Source organism: Typopeltis vanoorti, chromosome 2 (genome assembly GCF_054136105.1).
Source record: "Typopeltis vanoorti isolate ZY-2024b chromosome 2, IOZ_Tvanoo_1.0, whole genome shotgun sequence".
In the NCBI taxonomy this organism is placed as follows: domain Eukaryota; kingdom Metazoa; phylum Arthropoda; class Arachnida; order Uropygi; family Thelyphonidae; genus Typopeltis; species Typopeltis vanoorti.
In genome coordinates, this window is record NC_143550.1 from 4,131,413 (window position 1) to 4,148,309 (window position 16,897).

A 16,897-nucleotide genomic window follows, 5' to 3' on the forward strand; every position below is an offset into this window, starting at 1 on the left:
CAAACCTAAACCGCAACGACGTTCTTACCATTCCTAAAGTATGGGAAATTATCATACAAAATTGTGTTAAATAATTAACGTTTTTTTTTTTTTTTTTTTTTTTTTTTTTTTTTTTTTTTTTTTTTTGTACTACTTCCCACGTTATGCACGTTTTCATGAGATTCTATTGTAATCATGCTCCCTAACTGTATGTTATTCCTAATTTTGTTTAAATACTGTACTGATGATGTCCTAAGATACTTAGGATGAAATATTTACAATTAAATAATTTTCACTGTGGTTTATACATGTGTTTCTTCTAATTATGAACACACCACAGGTTTCGTTATTTAAAAAAAAAAAAAAATGCTTATAAATTATTCAACTTCTTTTTTTAATTATTACAATACGTATCAGTTAAATTTTGCTTTACACCAGAGAGCAGCTATGAAGACGTGCATGTGATTCGTGTGGTATTAACAAAAGATTATGCTACCCAAAGACAAAGGCAATCGACAATTGTTGAGTTGAAATGCTAATTCTCTTCAACTGAAATTCATAACATCTGAAACTGTCATAACAACATTCACTATATATTTTTTAGTTTTAACACATTCACGACGGCGTGTTGTTTATGATTCCGACTTAACTTCTTATTACCATTGGGCTCAACTTATGCAAAGTTTAAACCCTTGGTTGAATTTTGTGGCTGCTGGTTTGCATTTGAGCTGGCAGGCGAACTCACACACTCATTATATGGCAGGTTTCAGTTCTTGGTAGAATTTTATTTGAAGTTAGCCTTTGTAATTTCATCGAGAATTTCAAATGCAATAAAACAAACGCTTATTTCATGTAATTGAAAAATTGGACAATTGTTTTTAGTTAGATACTTTGTTTAGGTGGAACACACGGTTTTGCTTGTCTATACAGCATAGTTTCTGTGAGAGGGGACATGTGATTTATTAGTTAGCGCCATTTTTATTCCAGCTGTCTCTAATTACAGTATTTATTGAGAAATATATTTTACAGACTGCAAAAGCCTCTGCCTTATTCTGGGATACAATAAACTACTTGTTTTTCTTGCATCTGAAGTACAATGGATGTTGCAGAGGTCGTGTTGTTACTAAGTGCACAAGCTGATTTATTTGCCAGGAACTTTCGATATGCTTTCTTCTTTTCTTTCACTGCCTCTTTAACTTCCTGTGTCCACCATGGAGTTCTCATTTTTCTATCCTTGCAGACAACCTCACCATGCCTCTCTGGCTGAATCAATCAGGGTTTTCTTCAAGGCTTGCCACTGAATCTCCAAGGTTTGGTTCCTGTTCTCAAACTCTTTCATTTTTTCTTCAATAATCTTTGTGTATTTTAGTCTACAGTTCACATCTGATAGCTGCTCAACTTTTATTCGCTTTAAAACTTTCTTACATGTCATTCTTTTCAATATGAAATTGAATTTTATCCTGCTCAAGACTAAATAGTGATCACTTCCAATTTCAAATCCTCTGTACACTCTGCTGTCCTGCACCAGGGGGAAAACATCACAATCAACAATAACATATTAAATGATATTTTTCTTATTCTTTGCCTCTTCTCTCCATGTGAATTTGTGCACATTTTTATGTTGGAACATGGTATTAGTAATAACCAGTCCATGTCCTGAGCATAAATCCAACAAATATTTGCCATTATTATTAGCTTTGCTCTTTTCTCGAAATTTTCCCCAAATATTTTTGTATAGCAGAGTAGGAAATGATTGTCAGACATACAAAAATATTTGGGGAAATATCCCCAACAAGGACCAACTTTTCCTTTTTCATCGTGTCCGTTGCTTTCTCTAAAGACTGAAAAAATTCCTCCACTTCTACCTTAGTAGAATCTTCTGTGGGACTATAGGCACAAATAAGTCTCATTGTCCAGTTCCCGATTCTGATGTTTGCCCACATCACTCTACTTGAGACTGCCTGCCATTCAAGAAGATTAGCCTCGTATTTAGTGTTGAATACTATGGCTACTCCTTCTTTTCCTTGATTATAATTGCCTGAATATAACATTTTGTATTTATTGCTCGAACAGATCTCACAAGTTTTTGTCTTTTTTTTTGTTTCAGTCACCCCTATTATGTCAATCTGGTACTTATCTAACTCCTCAGCTAGCTCCATTTCTTTGCCATTCAGGCTTCTTATGTTGATAGTACCGATCTTTAACTCTGGTGATATTGAATTGGGGTGTTTTTTCAGATTTGTTCCAGTAGCTGACTTTTCGCTGTTCAGCCTGGTTACCTGGCGAAAACAACGGGGTACTTGTTTAACCGGGCGACGCCGCAGCCGCCATGAAATTTCATCATGTTGTACCATCATTTTGTATTTTGGTTTAAGCCAATAAGAATACAATTTGGTAATCCCAAATTTCCAGCCCATCCTCGTTCATTCAATATCCAGGTAGATACCCAACAGGGTGCACCACGAGAAGGTGAGGATTGGACATTAGTTTTAATACTAGGGGGATAGGTCAGGTTCGAGGTTTAGAGGTGCAAGAGGAGAGTGTTCCAAATACTGACATCCAGAAAATTTGCAATTGTCTGGATGTCAGTAAAGCTATGGGACTGGATGGTATTTCACCATGAGTTTTGAGAGAATGTGCTAAAGAACTGACAGCTCCATTGACCTAGCTTTTCAGTGAGCTGTGAAAGGCACCCAAGGAATGGAAGGAAGGTAAGATAGTTCCATTGCATAAGGGTGGTAGCAAATCCGGAAGTGTCTAATTATAGGCCAGTTTGTGTTTCATAGTAGTTAAGTTCTTGGAGAAATTAGTGAGGGACCATATACAGTGTTGGGCAGATGAGGGTTATGTTGTGAGAGTCGACATCAGTGGTGTGTTGGGAACGGCTCGTGCAAACCGGTTGTTAAAATTTTTCAAATTTAGCGAGCCGGTTGTTAATGTTTTTAACAACCGAGCCGGTTATTAAAATTCTTTATGAAAGGTTAGATGATGAATGGTGGTATATACTTTTTCTCGTAAATATTTTGAAATTGTATAATAAACACTTACATATATTATTATCAAAAATAAATGCATAAAGGAGAATTCACAAAACACAAACTCAGTTTACGAACGGGAATTTGGAAACGATTTTATTTAGTAAACAATGTCTGTATTCATTAAAACACAAACACGTTATCAAAACTCCTGAACAGGGTATTTGAATAAACAATAATTATTATTATTATTATGGGCAACTCCAGGGAGTCATTAGACTCATCGAGGGAGACCCCAAATCATATTCATCACAACTATTCTACATTCATACAGTATCTATCATACCTCGCCTTAAACTCATTCACCGTCACAGCATCCACTACAGACTGTGGGAGCGCATGCCACTCATTCACCACTCTACAAGTAAAGAACCCAACTCTAACACCTTTACTAACCACACTTTTGCCCAGTTTCCATGGATGTCCCCTAGTCCTCCCACAACCAGCCCTGTTCTCAAAAATATCTTCTGAATTAATTTTATAGAAACCCTTCAGTAATTTGAATGTACTCAATCGTATCTCCCCTCCTCCGCCTATCAACCAATTTTTGCAACCCACAAATCCTCAACCTGTTCTCATAAGATTCATTCCACAGACCTGCTATCATCTTGGTCACTCGCCTCTGGATCCTCTCCACCTCCTCCCCATCAAGAATGAACCTAGGTGACCAAATCTGGGCACAGTAGTCGAGATAGGGTCTTATCAAGGCTCGATAGAGAGGAACAATAACCTGCTTGTCTCTGCTTGTCAACGTATTCTTCAGCAACCAAGTGATTTGATGAGCTGATTTAGCCACTTTTGCAATGTTCCCCCTAAACTTCAACTCCTTATCCACCAAAACTCCTAAATCTCGTGCCTCATCAATTTCCTGGAGTACAGTTCCACCATTGTAGTAATCTGATGCTAATCTTTTCACCCCAAAATGTATAACCTTACATTTTGCCACATTAAATTGACATCCATTCACCTTAGCCCAGACCTCCAATCTATCCAAATCATCTTGCAAAATTTTGACGTCATCTGCATTCACTATTGCCCTACCCAACTTTGCATCATCTGCAAACAAATGAACTGTTCCTCTCAGATCCTTTCCTATATCATTCATGAACAAATTAAACAGCAGTGGTCCAAGAACAGATCCTTGTGACACACCACTAGTCGCAGGCCGTCTTGTGGATTCTACTCCTGAATAAACCACTCTCTGATATCTCTCTCTGTCAACCACCCTCCTATCCATCTCACCAACCCTATATCCATCCCCATATGCTGCAATTTACTGATTAGAATTCCATGTGGTATCCTGTCAAAGGCTTTAGCAAGGTCCAGTAGAATCACTGTAAACCCATTACCCTTATCCAGTTCAGCCGTCACTGTGTTATAATACGTGAGCAAGTTACTGAGGCATGACCTGCCCTTCACAAAACCATGCTGTCCCTGATACAGTATCCCATTTTCTTCTATCCAATCTTGTATTTTCCTCGACTATTTTCTCCAAGACCTTGATAATGATTCCCATTATGCTGATTGGCCGGTAATTTTCAACAGCAGCCTTGGAACCACCTTTATGCAGCGGAACTATTTTCCCCTCTTTTCACCCCCTTGGGACTGACCCCGACCCGAGTCTCAAATTAAACAAAATGGTCAAGGGCACTGACAATTCTTTAGCCGCTTCACGTACGACACGAGCTGGTATACCATCCAATCCCACAGATGTATTGACATTGAGGTTCTGTAATAGACTAGTTACCTCTACTTCATTCATCACAATTCCAGTATAAGCTGTTGGTTCTTCCATTCCTGCAATGTCACCACCTGGATGATATACTCTTGCAAAGTGCTCGCTCAGTAATCCCACTATATCGACTGATTCGGTTACCTCCCTACCCTCAGCATTTTTTAAGATCATTCTACCATGAACATTTTTCCTTTTACTTGCAATATATTGAAAAAACTGTTTGGGATTCTCTTTAGCCTGCATGGCCGCTTTTGCTTTTCTTACCACCCTTGTTACCATCCTGGCCTGAGCTTTATACTGTTCATGCGCATGCTGGTCACCTTTCTCCTTAAATTCCCTCCACAATTGTTTCTTTTTTTGCAGCTCAAGCTTAATAGTGTTATTCATCCATTTAACCCCTACTTGATTTATTATTCAGACTCTTGGTATACAGTCAACCATTGCCTCCTGCAAACACTTCTTAACCACCTCCCATGCACTATCAACATCCAGCCCTTGCAGTTTTACGTGCCATGGCACTGAATCAAGCACACACCTAAGCTTGTCATACTTACTAGCCTTGTAATTCCACATGTACCCTGTCTTAATTGTAAATTCCACTCCTTTAGCCACCTCCCAAGTCATGACCTTATGGTCACTCTCACCAATTGGTGGCAACATGGTCATGTTCGTTACAGCCACATTCTCAGTTGCAATTACTAGGTCAAGCACTCTCTCCCCCTAGTATTTTCCACTACATGCTGCCACAGATAGTTGTCCCTTAATAACTGCATAAAATCCAGTTCCTTCCTCCCATTTGCCCTCTCCTCTTTCCAGTCAATGTTACCATAATTGAAATCACCCATAATAATTACCCTCCTTCCACTCATTTCTTCTATTTGCCTATGCATACTATCTCCACCATCGATTCCATCACCTGGTCTATAGCAGCACCCAATTGTATATTTTGTTCTGCTAGATTCTATCTCACACCAAACATCCTCAAATGTGCTATTTTCTATATCCTGCAGTTCAACTTCTATACTCCTTGGCTGCAACTCATCAGCTATCATCAATAACACTCCTTCCCCCTTTTTATTCACCCTGTCACTCCTGAACACGCTATACCTGTCGCATTCAATCCCACTAGCTTTATCATCTTCTGTCAGCCATGTTTCACTAATACCAACAGCCTGTGGCCTGGAAGTGCCAACCAAGGCCAAAAACTCTTCCTTCTTGGCATTAGTGTACATGAATTGCAGAAGCCCATTTGTCCCATCCCTACTTTGATACCTTATACTAACTATCCCATTCTGATTTGTTGTCCTTCGTACTCGCTCAGGAATAATATATTCATTCATACACTCAACTGCCTCCCTAAAGTCTGCATATCTACTCCCCCCCCCCCTCTTAATAAATCTAGTTTCCCTGAGTCTGTACATCCACTTCCACATCATTCGTCAACACTTTTTCAAGCCTCCGTACACCAACTCCATTCAAATGTAACCCATCCATCTTATATAAGTCTTTTCGCCCATCGAACTCATTACACACATCCACAAATTCCACACCACTCTCCATGCATAATCCACGCATAAAGTTATTGGCAATTATGGCCCTCCTTCTAAACACTTCACTGTCATACCGCAGTAAAATACTCGCCATCCTAACTCTCTCACTCTTCTCTTTTGCTACCTCAAGTAATTCCCTCACATCCTCTATCATTTCCATTTTGTCCTCTTTCAAATCATTTGTTCCTGCCACAATTATCATCTCTTTCACCCTCTGTTTTTGCACTCAAATAGATTCGCTGACGTCCTTTATGTTCGTACACGGCTGGTACGACTTCGTCAAACTCTCAACTATCACACCTCTTAATAGCGAATCCCCATACAGCACTCGCTCCTTCATTTTATTGACATTTACCAACATTCTATTATTTGTCGTCACAGATTTACGCCGGTTATTAGTCGGTACGTTCAGCACACATTTTTCCATACGCTTCAGTTGCCTTTTCGCTCTGTGTATCGCACCGTTCAAACGCGCAATTTCACTACTCGCATTTATCTCGCCATTTTCATTATCAATTAAAATCATCCATTCATTCTGTATTTCTACCTTCGTTTACACTTTCAACAATGCTCTCACACCTATCTGGCACTACCACGCAATTCTCTATCACACTGCCATTTTCTACGTTCTGACTATTGTTAACGATATCACTCTCGCCACCCGAAATACGCTTGAGATCCTCATTCTCCTTACACTTTCTGCACATATTAACTCCACTATCACCCTCTAACCAGACTCCCATCGCTCTTCGCAAAGCATACATCTCACAGACAGCACATTGCATAAATTCGTTTACATCAAAACTCTTAAACAAACATGGCGACCTGGCCGCCATTTTTTTCTTTATCGGTGCCATATGTACGCTATCTTATCTTAAAAATAATACTTAAAATAACAGAAAACACAAAAAAATTGCACAGACACACCAAGAAACAAAAAGCAAACAATACTACTTAAAATTCTAGTAAAATTGCCAATGTTAACACAAAATACTACTAATCTTTTCAGGAGCTCTCGACAAGCCGACGATCAAATCAGTGCGACTGTTATGCTGATTGAAAAATAATGCCTTATTTTTCTTCAAATTTCCAAGAACTTGCAACATTAAGTTCTTGGAACTACAACATTGTTGCACTATCGATAAATACAAAAATTCGTCGCAACGGCTACAGTCTCTGGTCATTTGATCGACTATGAGTGGTAATATTAGTGTTAAATTTTTTTTTGTTCAGGATTTCATTTGATAATAGGTAAGTTGTAGGTAATATAGGAAAATTTTCTTTAATATATGTTTTTATTTTGGTTTTTTCTTTTTTTTTTTTTTAATAATTAAAATAATTTTAATCAGGGTTACAGTTTTGCGGTAGAAAAAGCAGATAGTCGTTAGTTGAAAAAATGAAATAGAACGAAACTTCTTAAACATTAAAAGGACAAAATTTGAAGAAGCAGAAACAAAGACATCTGAAGATACAATAGAACTTTGTGAAGAATCAAATTTTTCATAAAGAGAGCCAGTTGTTAAAAATTTACCAACACACCACTGGTCAACATGGATTTGTTAACGGGTGCTCTTGCTTTAGTAATATGATTGCCTTTTATAATAAAGTAACAAGAGCAGTTGATGAGGGAAAGGCATATACTACTATTTTTTTTTTTTTTTTTTGGATTTTGCAAAGGCATTTGACAGGGTGCCACATGATAAAAGTGGTATACAGTGGGTGTGAATCTGCCAGATTTAAGATGACCAGTGCTGTACTTCAAGGTTCAGTCCTTGGGCCATTGTTGTTCAGTCTATACATTAATGACATCAGGAATGATCTAACATCAGACGTGCAATTGTTTGCCGATGATGCAAAGATAGGCAGGGCAATCAGTGATGCTACTGATATTCAGCACTTACAAAATGATTTGAATAGACTGGAAATTTGGGCAAACGAAAATTGCTGTCAATTTAATGTTAGTAAGCATAAAGTTATGCACTTTGGCATGATTAGAGTCCCAGCGGCATATTATATTAGTGTGGTTATACTACAAGAAACTGAAGAGGCAAGAGATCTTGGCATATTGGTGGAAAGGAATTTAAAGGTCACATAGCAAAAGTTGCAAATACAAGGTGATGACATTGAAAAAATGAAGGAACATTAGTTTATATGGGAATAGTGATGAATGAAGTGGATGTGGCTAGTCTATTGCAGAACCTTAATATGAACACATCTGTGGGATTGGATGGTATACCGGCACGGTTCTTGCATGAAGCGGCTAAGGAATTATCAGTGCCCTTGACCACGTTGTTTAATCTGAGTCTCGGGTCTGGTTTAGTCCCGAAGGCGTGGAAAGAGGGGAAAATAGTTTCACTGCATAAAGGAGGATCCAGGACTACGGTTGCAAATTACCGACCGATCAGCATATCAGGAGTCGTTGTCAAGGTCTTGGAGAAAGTAGTCAAGGGAAAAATACAGGAATGGATTGATGAAAATGAGATACTGTACAGGGGACAGCATGGCTTTGTGAAGGGTAGATCATGCTTCAGTAACTTGATCAAGTTTTATAACAAGGGAAATGGGTTTACAGTGATACTGCTGGACCTGGCAAAGGCGTTTGACAGGATACCACATGGAATACTAATCCGTAAACTACAACATATGGGAATGGATATAGGGTTGGTGAGATGGATAGGTGGTTGGTTGATGGAGAGATATCAAAGAGTAGTTTATTCAGGAGTAGAGTCCAAAAGATGGCCTGTGACTAGTGGTGTGCTGCAGGGTTCTGTTCTTGAACCACTGCTGTTTAATCTGTTCATTAACGATATAGGGAAGGATCTAAGTGGAACAATTCATTTGTTCGCTGATGATGCAAAGTTGGGTAGGGCAATAGTGAATGCAGAAGATGTCAAAGTCTTGCAGGATGACTTACATAGATTGGAGTTCTGGGCTAAGGAAAATGGATGTCAATTTAATGTGATAAAATGTAAGGTTATGCATTTTGGAGTGAAAAGATTAGCAGCAGTATACCACATTGGTGGAACTGTACTCCAAGAGATTGATGAGGCCAGGGACTTGGGAGTGTTGGTGGATAGGGAGATGAAGTTTAGGGGGCACATTGCAAAAGTAGCTAAATCAGCTCATCAACTCACTTGGTTGTTGAAAAATACCTTGACGAGCAGAGACAAGCAAGTTATTGTACCTCTGTACCGAGCCTTGATAAGACCTCATCTCGACTACTGTGCCCAGATTTGGTCACCTCGGTTCCTTCTTGATGGGGAGGAGGAGGTGGAGAGGATCCAGAGGCAAGTGACTAAGATGATAACAGGTCTATGCAATGAACCATATGAGAACAGGTTGAAGATTTGTGGGTTGCAGAAACTAGTTGATAGGCAGAAAAGGAGAGATATGATTGAGACATTCAAATTGCTAAAGGGATTCTATAGGATTAATTCAGAGGATATTTTTGAGATCAGGACTGGTGGTGGGAGAACTATGGGACACCTATGGAAGCTGGGCAAGAGTGTGGTTAGCAGGGGTGTTAGAGCTGGGTTCTTTACTTTTAGAGTGGTAAATGAGTGGAATAAGCTGCCAGAGTCTGTTGTGGGTGCTATGACGGTGAACGAGTTCAAGGCCAGGTATGATAGATACTGTGAGAATGTAATCGCATAGTTGTGTGGACATGATGTTTAGGGCCTCCCTCAATGAGTCTAAGGACTCCTGGAGTCGCCCGAAATAATAATAATAATAATAAAAAAAAACTCTAACATCTAAAGAGTCTTTTCATTTAAGATAAAGTAATGTAATATTGATTTCCATCCTCTTACTGCCCAAATATATTTATGTATGTCTCTATGTTTATAGAAAGAATTAATTATTTTAAGGTTATTATAAACTACAAGTCGATCAATTTTTTTTACCATTCCTGCTTAGAGTATGTTCTCCATATATTATTAATTATTATTATTAATTTTCATGTTTCCAATTCTTGCATTTAAGTCTCCTGCTAATATTACATAATCTCATCTCATCTTCCTCTTCCGTTCTTTTACCTTGTGGTGTCGAGGGTTTATTAATCATTGGACCTCAAACTGTTTACAGGATAAGGTGGTCAGCCCTATGCCCTAGTGTATCCTATGTCCAAAGTGTTGAGTCCTCAAGGTCGGTTTGCCTGCTTTGTGGGATGAAAAACCCCAGGATAAACTGGGGAAAAACCCTATTGTCCCCACCCAAGACCAGCTAACTTGGCTATGGCTGAAGAAGATCCTTCAGCTCCTCACGTCACCGATGGGAATTCATCCTAGGATACTCCCCTTCCCCAGGTATATGGTTGCGAAGCACACAGCCACTAGACTAACTGCGTGGACTATTACATAATCATTTTTATTTATTTTATTACATATATTTTGCAATTGGTTATTAGTCTTCCCTTCATGTATTAGCCTAGTGGCCTGTTACAGGGCTATCCTTAGCCCTTCTAAGCTGTACCCGTCCCAAGGATAAGGTGGCTAGCCCTATGCCTACCAGTGTGTCCTATGTCTGTAGATGTGTGTGTTCACAGGGCTGGTTTGCCTGCTTGCAGGAGGGAAAACCCCAGATGAACTGGGGAGAAAAACCCTGCTGTCCACGCCCAAGACCGGCTAACTTGGCTATGTCTGAGAAAGATCCTCAAGCTCCTCACGTTGGCGACGGGAATCGAACCCAGGACACTCCTTTCCCAGGCAAATGGTTGCAAAACGCATAGCCACAAGCTAACCACACACGTAATTATTTACAAAATTACTTCTGACTTCTATTATTCGAATAGAATAATAGAAGTCAGAAGTAATATAAAGAAACAGAATTAGATCATATATAAAATGAAAATTTCTTTCATTTAATTTTTGATCTAATTCTGTTTCTTTATATTCTGTTCCTCTTACGTTCCAGTTTTCTATATGTATTATATTTTGTCATTTCCATTTTCGTTTTTCATTTTCCATTCCGGGGTTGTTTTTCATAGACAATTTCAGTTAACTTTCTCTATTAGCTTAGAAGTAGATTCATGTTCTCCGTGTCAGGTTACTAACCTGGTGATGGAATGTCCAATAGTAGGGCTACTACCTTAAGGCTTCTTAATTAGCCTTCTTCAAAATTTAAACCTATATGAGGAATAGGGTGTATTGAAGGGGAAAGAGTAGATTTTAGTGGGGACAAAGATATAGGCCAGAAATGGATAGACCCTATAGCCCTTGAGTACTCTAATAGCACAAGAGTCACAAAATTAGAGTTGTCTGATAAGGCATTATAGCAGTGTTTCTCAAACTTCAGATATCTGCCTACCCCTTCTTCAATTTTCATTATTACCAAGTACCCCCCTTATCAAAATAATAATAAATAAATAAAGTATAGTTCATTGTAAATGTCTATTTTATTTGAATTTATTTATATGTTCATGTAAACAAAAAAAAATGATTTATTTCTAATATAACAAAATTGTAGCTCAGTGGATGTGGTGTTTGCACACCACGGTGTGCTTGGCCGCACGAAGGAAGACTTGGTTTCAAGTCTAGTCGGCGACTAGAGGAAATATTTCCAAGCCTTTTTTCGACCGGTTCCTGAGTTAGTCAATCTCTGGCACAGGCAAGCTGGTTTTTCATCCCGTAAACTCAAGAAAATCGACCATAGAACCCACATTATATCAGACATTAAATACGAGTGTTAGGGTTAGGGACTACAAGATGGCGGCACCTGTAGAGCCTTCTCTCTTCACTGTGTGCCGCTTAATTAGTGATAGCCTTGGGCCAGCTATCTCTGATTGGGTACCAGTGGAGATTGAACTGCCCACGCCCACTCCAGACTCCAAAAAGTTAGATAGGGCTAAAAATGGCCTCGCCTACTCCCTGTATATATGGGAATAAAAAGGCATTAGCTGATTTTTTTTTTTTTTTTTTTTTTTAGAACAAAATTTGGAAAAGGTTCCTCTTTATTACCAGTCCATGAAAATCCACATTTCAAGTAATTCATATCATACTTACGACGATTTTTCATCTTTTTCCTAGTTGGTTCTCTAGAGATGTCAGACGACACACTTATCAATTTCATTTGATCCAGATACAATATCAACGTTTTCTTGTTGCTTACAGCTACGTGAATTTGCTATATTGCTTTCTTTTGTGCATTTTATAAATTCAGTCTTTAACCAATGATCCATACTTAAGAATTTGAAAGTTAAAAAATTACCGTATTTACTCGAATATAACTCACTCTTTTTTCCCAAAATTAAAGCTAAAAAATCGTACTGCGAGATATATGTGGGAATTGTTGGAAACTAAAGTTTTCAGAAAAAAACTGAAAACAGTGTGACTTACCAAGAAGCTCCTATTTGCTATCGCTACTTTTGACATTGAGAACAGTTTCTTTGTGTGCATCATCAAAGTCATCTACCCAAATAACTTCATCTTCTTTCCCATTATTTCAAGCAAAAATTACCAGTAATTTACAAGACTTGAGATATGTAATAAACAATCATCCACAAATGACTAATGAGAAGTAAAAGCAAAGCCAAAACAGACAGCAATGGTAGGCCAGTAGAGATAGGGGAGCTATCAAGAAGTGCATATGATTGTTTGATATTAACAAAAGATCGCACGGACCAAAACAAAGGTAAGCCAACAGTTGAGTTGAAATGCTAATTCTCTTCAACCGATTTCCATAATATCTGAAACACGTTCACTATATATTTCTTAATTTTAACACATTCACAACGGGAGTGGTGTCAGGCAAAACCATATGTTGCACCGGTTTTGCTTGAATCTATATAGCAGTTTCTGTTGGAGGAAAGATGTGATTCATTAGTTAGTTCTGTTTTTATCCCAGTTGTCTCTAATTGCACTATTTGTCAAGAAATATATTACACAAAATGCAAATGTCTCTGTACCTTCTTCAGTGATACAATAAAATGTTGGAAGTTGATTTTCCACTTGGTTAGACAATAATAAATTTAGTTTAATCCTTTATCCAAGTGTAAGCAAACAAAGTTTGCGCCTGAAGTATCTTCAGGACTGAGGCAACTCATAGTAAAGGTGGACCAAGCCCTCATCACTCCTTGTCTTCACGACTGAAGTATCACAACTGGTGATACTTCAGTCGTGAAGATACTTCAGGTACAAACTTTGTTTGCTTACACTTGGATAAAAGATTAAACTAAATTTATTATAGTCTAACCAAGTGGAAAATAAACTTCCAACATCTTTCTCTAAATCCAGAGTAATTTAATCATAAGGTGGGGCACCTTTTGGCAACTCGTATAGGTAAATATGACCTCTCCAATGCTTCTGCTTTAGTATCACCACTTCTGGGTCTGGCTCCCACTGACGAGACCACAATAAAGGTCGAATCTGGTCTTGGTTGTGGCCCTTCCCTTAATGAATAGCATTATACATGTCTGCAAGGAGATATGCTTTGCATTATGGGAGATACTAAGACAAGTGATGAGGGCTCAGTCCACCTTTACCACGAGTTGCCTCAGTCCTGAAAATACTTCAGGTGCAAACTTTGTTTGCTTACACTTGGATAAAGGATTAAACTAAATTTATTATACCTGTTTATATAACTTATTTGGAGTTAAATACAAACCAAACTAATAACTTGGAACTATGTGACAGCTTTGAACAGAATATTTTGAATTATATGAATTCGTTGCTGTCTAGAAATTAATCATTTCGATAATCTGTTTTGTAGAAAGAAGTCTACAATATAGTTGTGGAGCCACTTGTAGAAGAAGTGATAATGGGTTACAACTGTACTGTTTTTACGTGAGTATTAGCCTGATTTAATTCTTTCCTTTACAGATATTTATGAAAAATTTGTATGCATTACCAGTAATAACCATGCTTTACAAATTATTAGTTCTTTAGAGATAAGTAATTTGTTTACATGGTACATTTAATCAGAATAAAGCTGTTACTTTGGCTTGCCTGCACCTGCAACCAATCTGCTGTAGGTTTTGCAACCTCTCACATGTTGAAATTGATATAATTGATTGAAATTGATTCCCTTGTCTAGACGAGAGCAATTCGGCTCATAGATGACACTTCCCTCACAGGCTCACTTCTACCACTATCTCATAGATGCAGTGTTTCAACTCTTTCTTTTCTACAAGTAATTGCATGGTCAGTGCTCCAGCAAATTGTCAAACATCATCATTCCTCCACTTGCTATTAAGTCTGTTAAAACAAGAGCAGCAGCTGTCCAACATCCCTTTACAGTACAACTGCAAACTCATTGTACCTGCTTCTTGTCTTCCTCGTTTATTCCATCTACCTCTGTTCTCTGGAACAATCTTCCCCATGATGTGTTTCCCAACAACTTCAAACTACAGCTCTTTAAGAAGAATTATTATTATTATTACTACATCACATCTCCAGGGAGTCCAAAGACTCATCGAGGGAGGGCATCTACTTTACAACTCTTCGTCTCACTACTCCACCAACCTTCATCATCTAACACCAAACCCATCTACCGCTGCCTACCACCACTAGTACTTTCACAGACAATCACACAGCGGGATTTGAACCCACATCCTTTTGGCTGGAGAGCAGATACGCTAACCACTCAGCCAATGTTAGTGGTTTCTTTTTTCTCAACCCTTAACTGCAACACACACACACTCACACAGTACTATGTGCCGTAGGTTCTTGTACCTCTTGTATGGGATATATATATAAAAAAATAATAATAATAAATATATATATATATATATATATATATATATATAGGTATCCCTTAATTAACGCGATTAATTAATCCCTCGATGTTACCGCGTATATGAAAATCGCATTAATCAAATATAATAATCAATGGTAAAAATTACAATTCGTCCATGATCGATTACTATATTAATAATTCGTTTTATATGGTACTCTTTTAGGAAAGATAAAAAATGAATGCAAAGTAAATGTTTATACCTACATTAGTTATTGCAATTTTTTATCAAAAAAATTATCAAGTTTGAACAGTTTTAGTTTTTCCAATCGGTATAAGTTCTACGATAATAAGCAAAATGACTCTCTAGACCTCTGCAAACAAGCATTCTTCGATTAACATCTGGATCCATATCGATTACTTGCTGCTTCAGCAACTCTAAACTGAAATATTGCATCCAGTTCTTTAATTGTTATCTCCTTTGGAACCTCATCTTCACATTCCATTGGTTCGTTGTCTTTATATGCGCATTGTTGTTCAATTTCAAAACGATCATTGTAACTGAAATCTTTCGAATTTGAATCCAATAATTATTTATCACCTTCTGAATCAACACCATCAAAACCAATGTCTTTGCCAATTGCAACAATTTCTTCAACCATGTTGTTCACAGGATTTTGAAAACCTCCTAAGTCATTAGTGCATTCTGCAAAAGGTTTTTCCAAACAGCTCTCATACAGCTAGCAGACACTTGCTCCCACGAGTCATGAATGTTTTCAACTGTGTGTTTAGTGTTAAAATTTTTCTAAAATTATTGGAGCCTAATCGCGTTTCTCCCGTTGTTATTTCTACTGCCTTTGAGAATGTCTTTTTAAGAAAATAGGCTTTGAAAGTTGCAATGATGTCCATCTCTATGGGTTGTAGCAATTATGTCGTATTTGGTGGAATTTTGGTACATTTAAAGGCGCGTTAATTAAAATTCTTGTTGCATATATATAAAGGGATTGTCGCAATTAATTTTGCCACGTTACTCAAATCCCGCGTTAAGCAAGGGATACCTGTGTGTGTGTGTGTGTGTGTGTGTGTGTGTGTACGTAATCTGATCCTGTGGCCTCCTCTTTTGAGAGGATTGCAGCTGAAGAAAGTTCTCTTCCATTCCTCTCTATCTTTTGCTTTTGTAAGACTCTTTCCCATCCAGTCTTTCATGTTGTCTTTCCATTGCAGTCAGGCTCATCCTCTTCCTCTCCTTCCCTCCACCTTCCCCTGTAATACTATTCTGGGGAGCTCTCCAGAAGAACCCCTCATCAAATGTCCTTTAAATGCTATTTTTCTTCTTTGAATAATAGCCATACAGTCTCTTTTCACCTTGAATCTTTTAAGAACCTCTTCATTACTCACTCTTTCAGTCCAGTTGATACGATCCATTTTTCTGAAGCACCACATTTAAAATGCATTCAATCGATCAGTCATCTCCTTATTGATCGTCCAGGACTCGCATCCATATGTCCCCACACTCCAGATCATTGTTTTGAGGATTCTTACTTTTAACTTTTTGTTCAGATTTCTGTTTCCTAATATGTGGTATATTTGAAAAAATGCTGCTTTTGCTTTTTTTAATTCTGTTCTTAATCTCATAGTTAGATCTATTGTCATCTGTTATCCAGATCCCAAGATATTCAAAACTTTTTACATTCTCTATTCTTTGTCCGTTCAAAGTGATTTCCTTTCCTTAAGCTTCATCACTTTTATCTTTTGAACATTTATTTTCATTTTATCTCTCCTTTCTAACCCTGTTGTTCAATCTATTCAAAATTCTTTTCAAACCTTCCTTTTTTTTTTTTTCCTCATGAGTACAATATCATCTGCATATCTTATATTATTTATCAGATGTCCATTTATCTTTATTCCATCCTTCAGGTCTTCCAAAGCCT

At 37.8% G+C, this 16,897-nt stretch overlaps 1 protein-coding gene across 3 annotated transcripts in view; it reads left to right on the top strand.

The window, feature by feature from the left end:
- Positions 1 to 16,897, top strand: part of LOC150108792 (kinesin-like protein KIF11-B) — a 706,328-nt gene that overhangs the window by 15,338 nt on the left and 674,093 nt on the right. For all 3 annotated transcript variants that reach the window (XM_090403242.1, XM_090403252.1, XM_090403263.1), the window contains exon 3: positions 14,004 to 14,077. In XM_090403242.1, the coding sequence (XP_090259368.1) occupies positions 14,004 to 14,077 (74 nt within the window). The remainder of the gene's footprint in view (positions 1 to 14,003; positions 14,078 to 16,897) is intronic.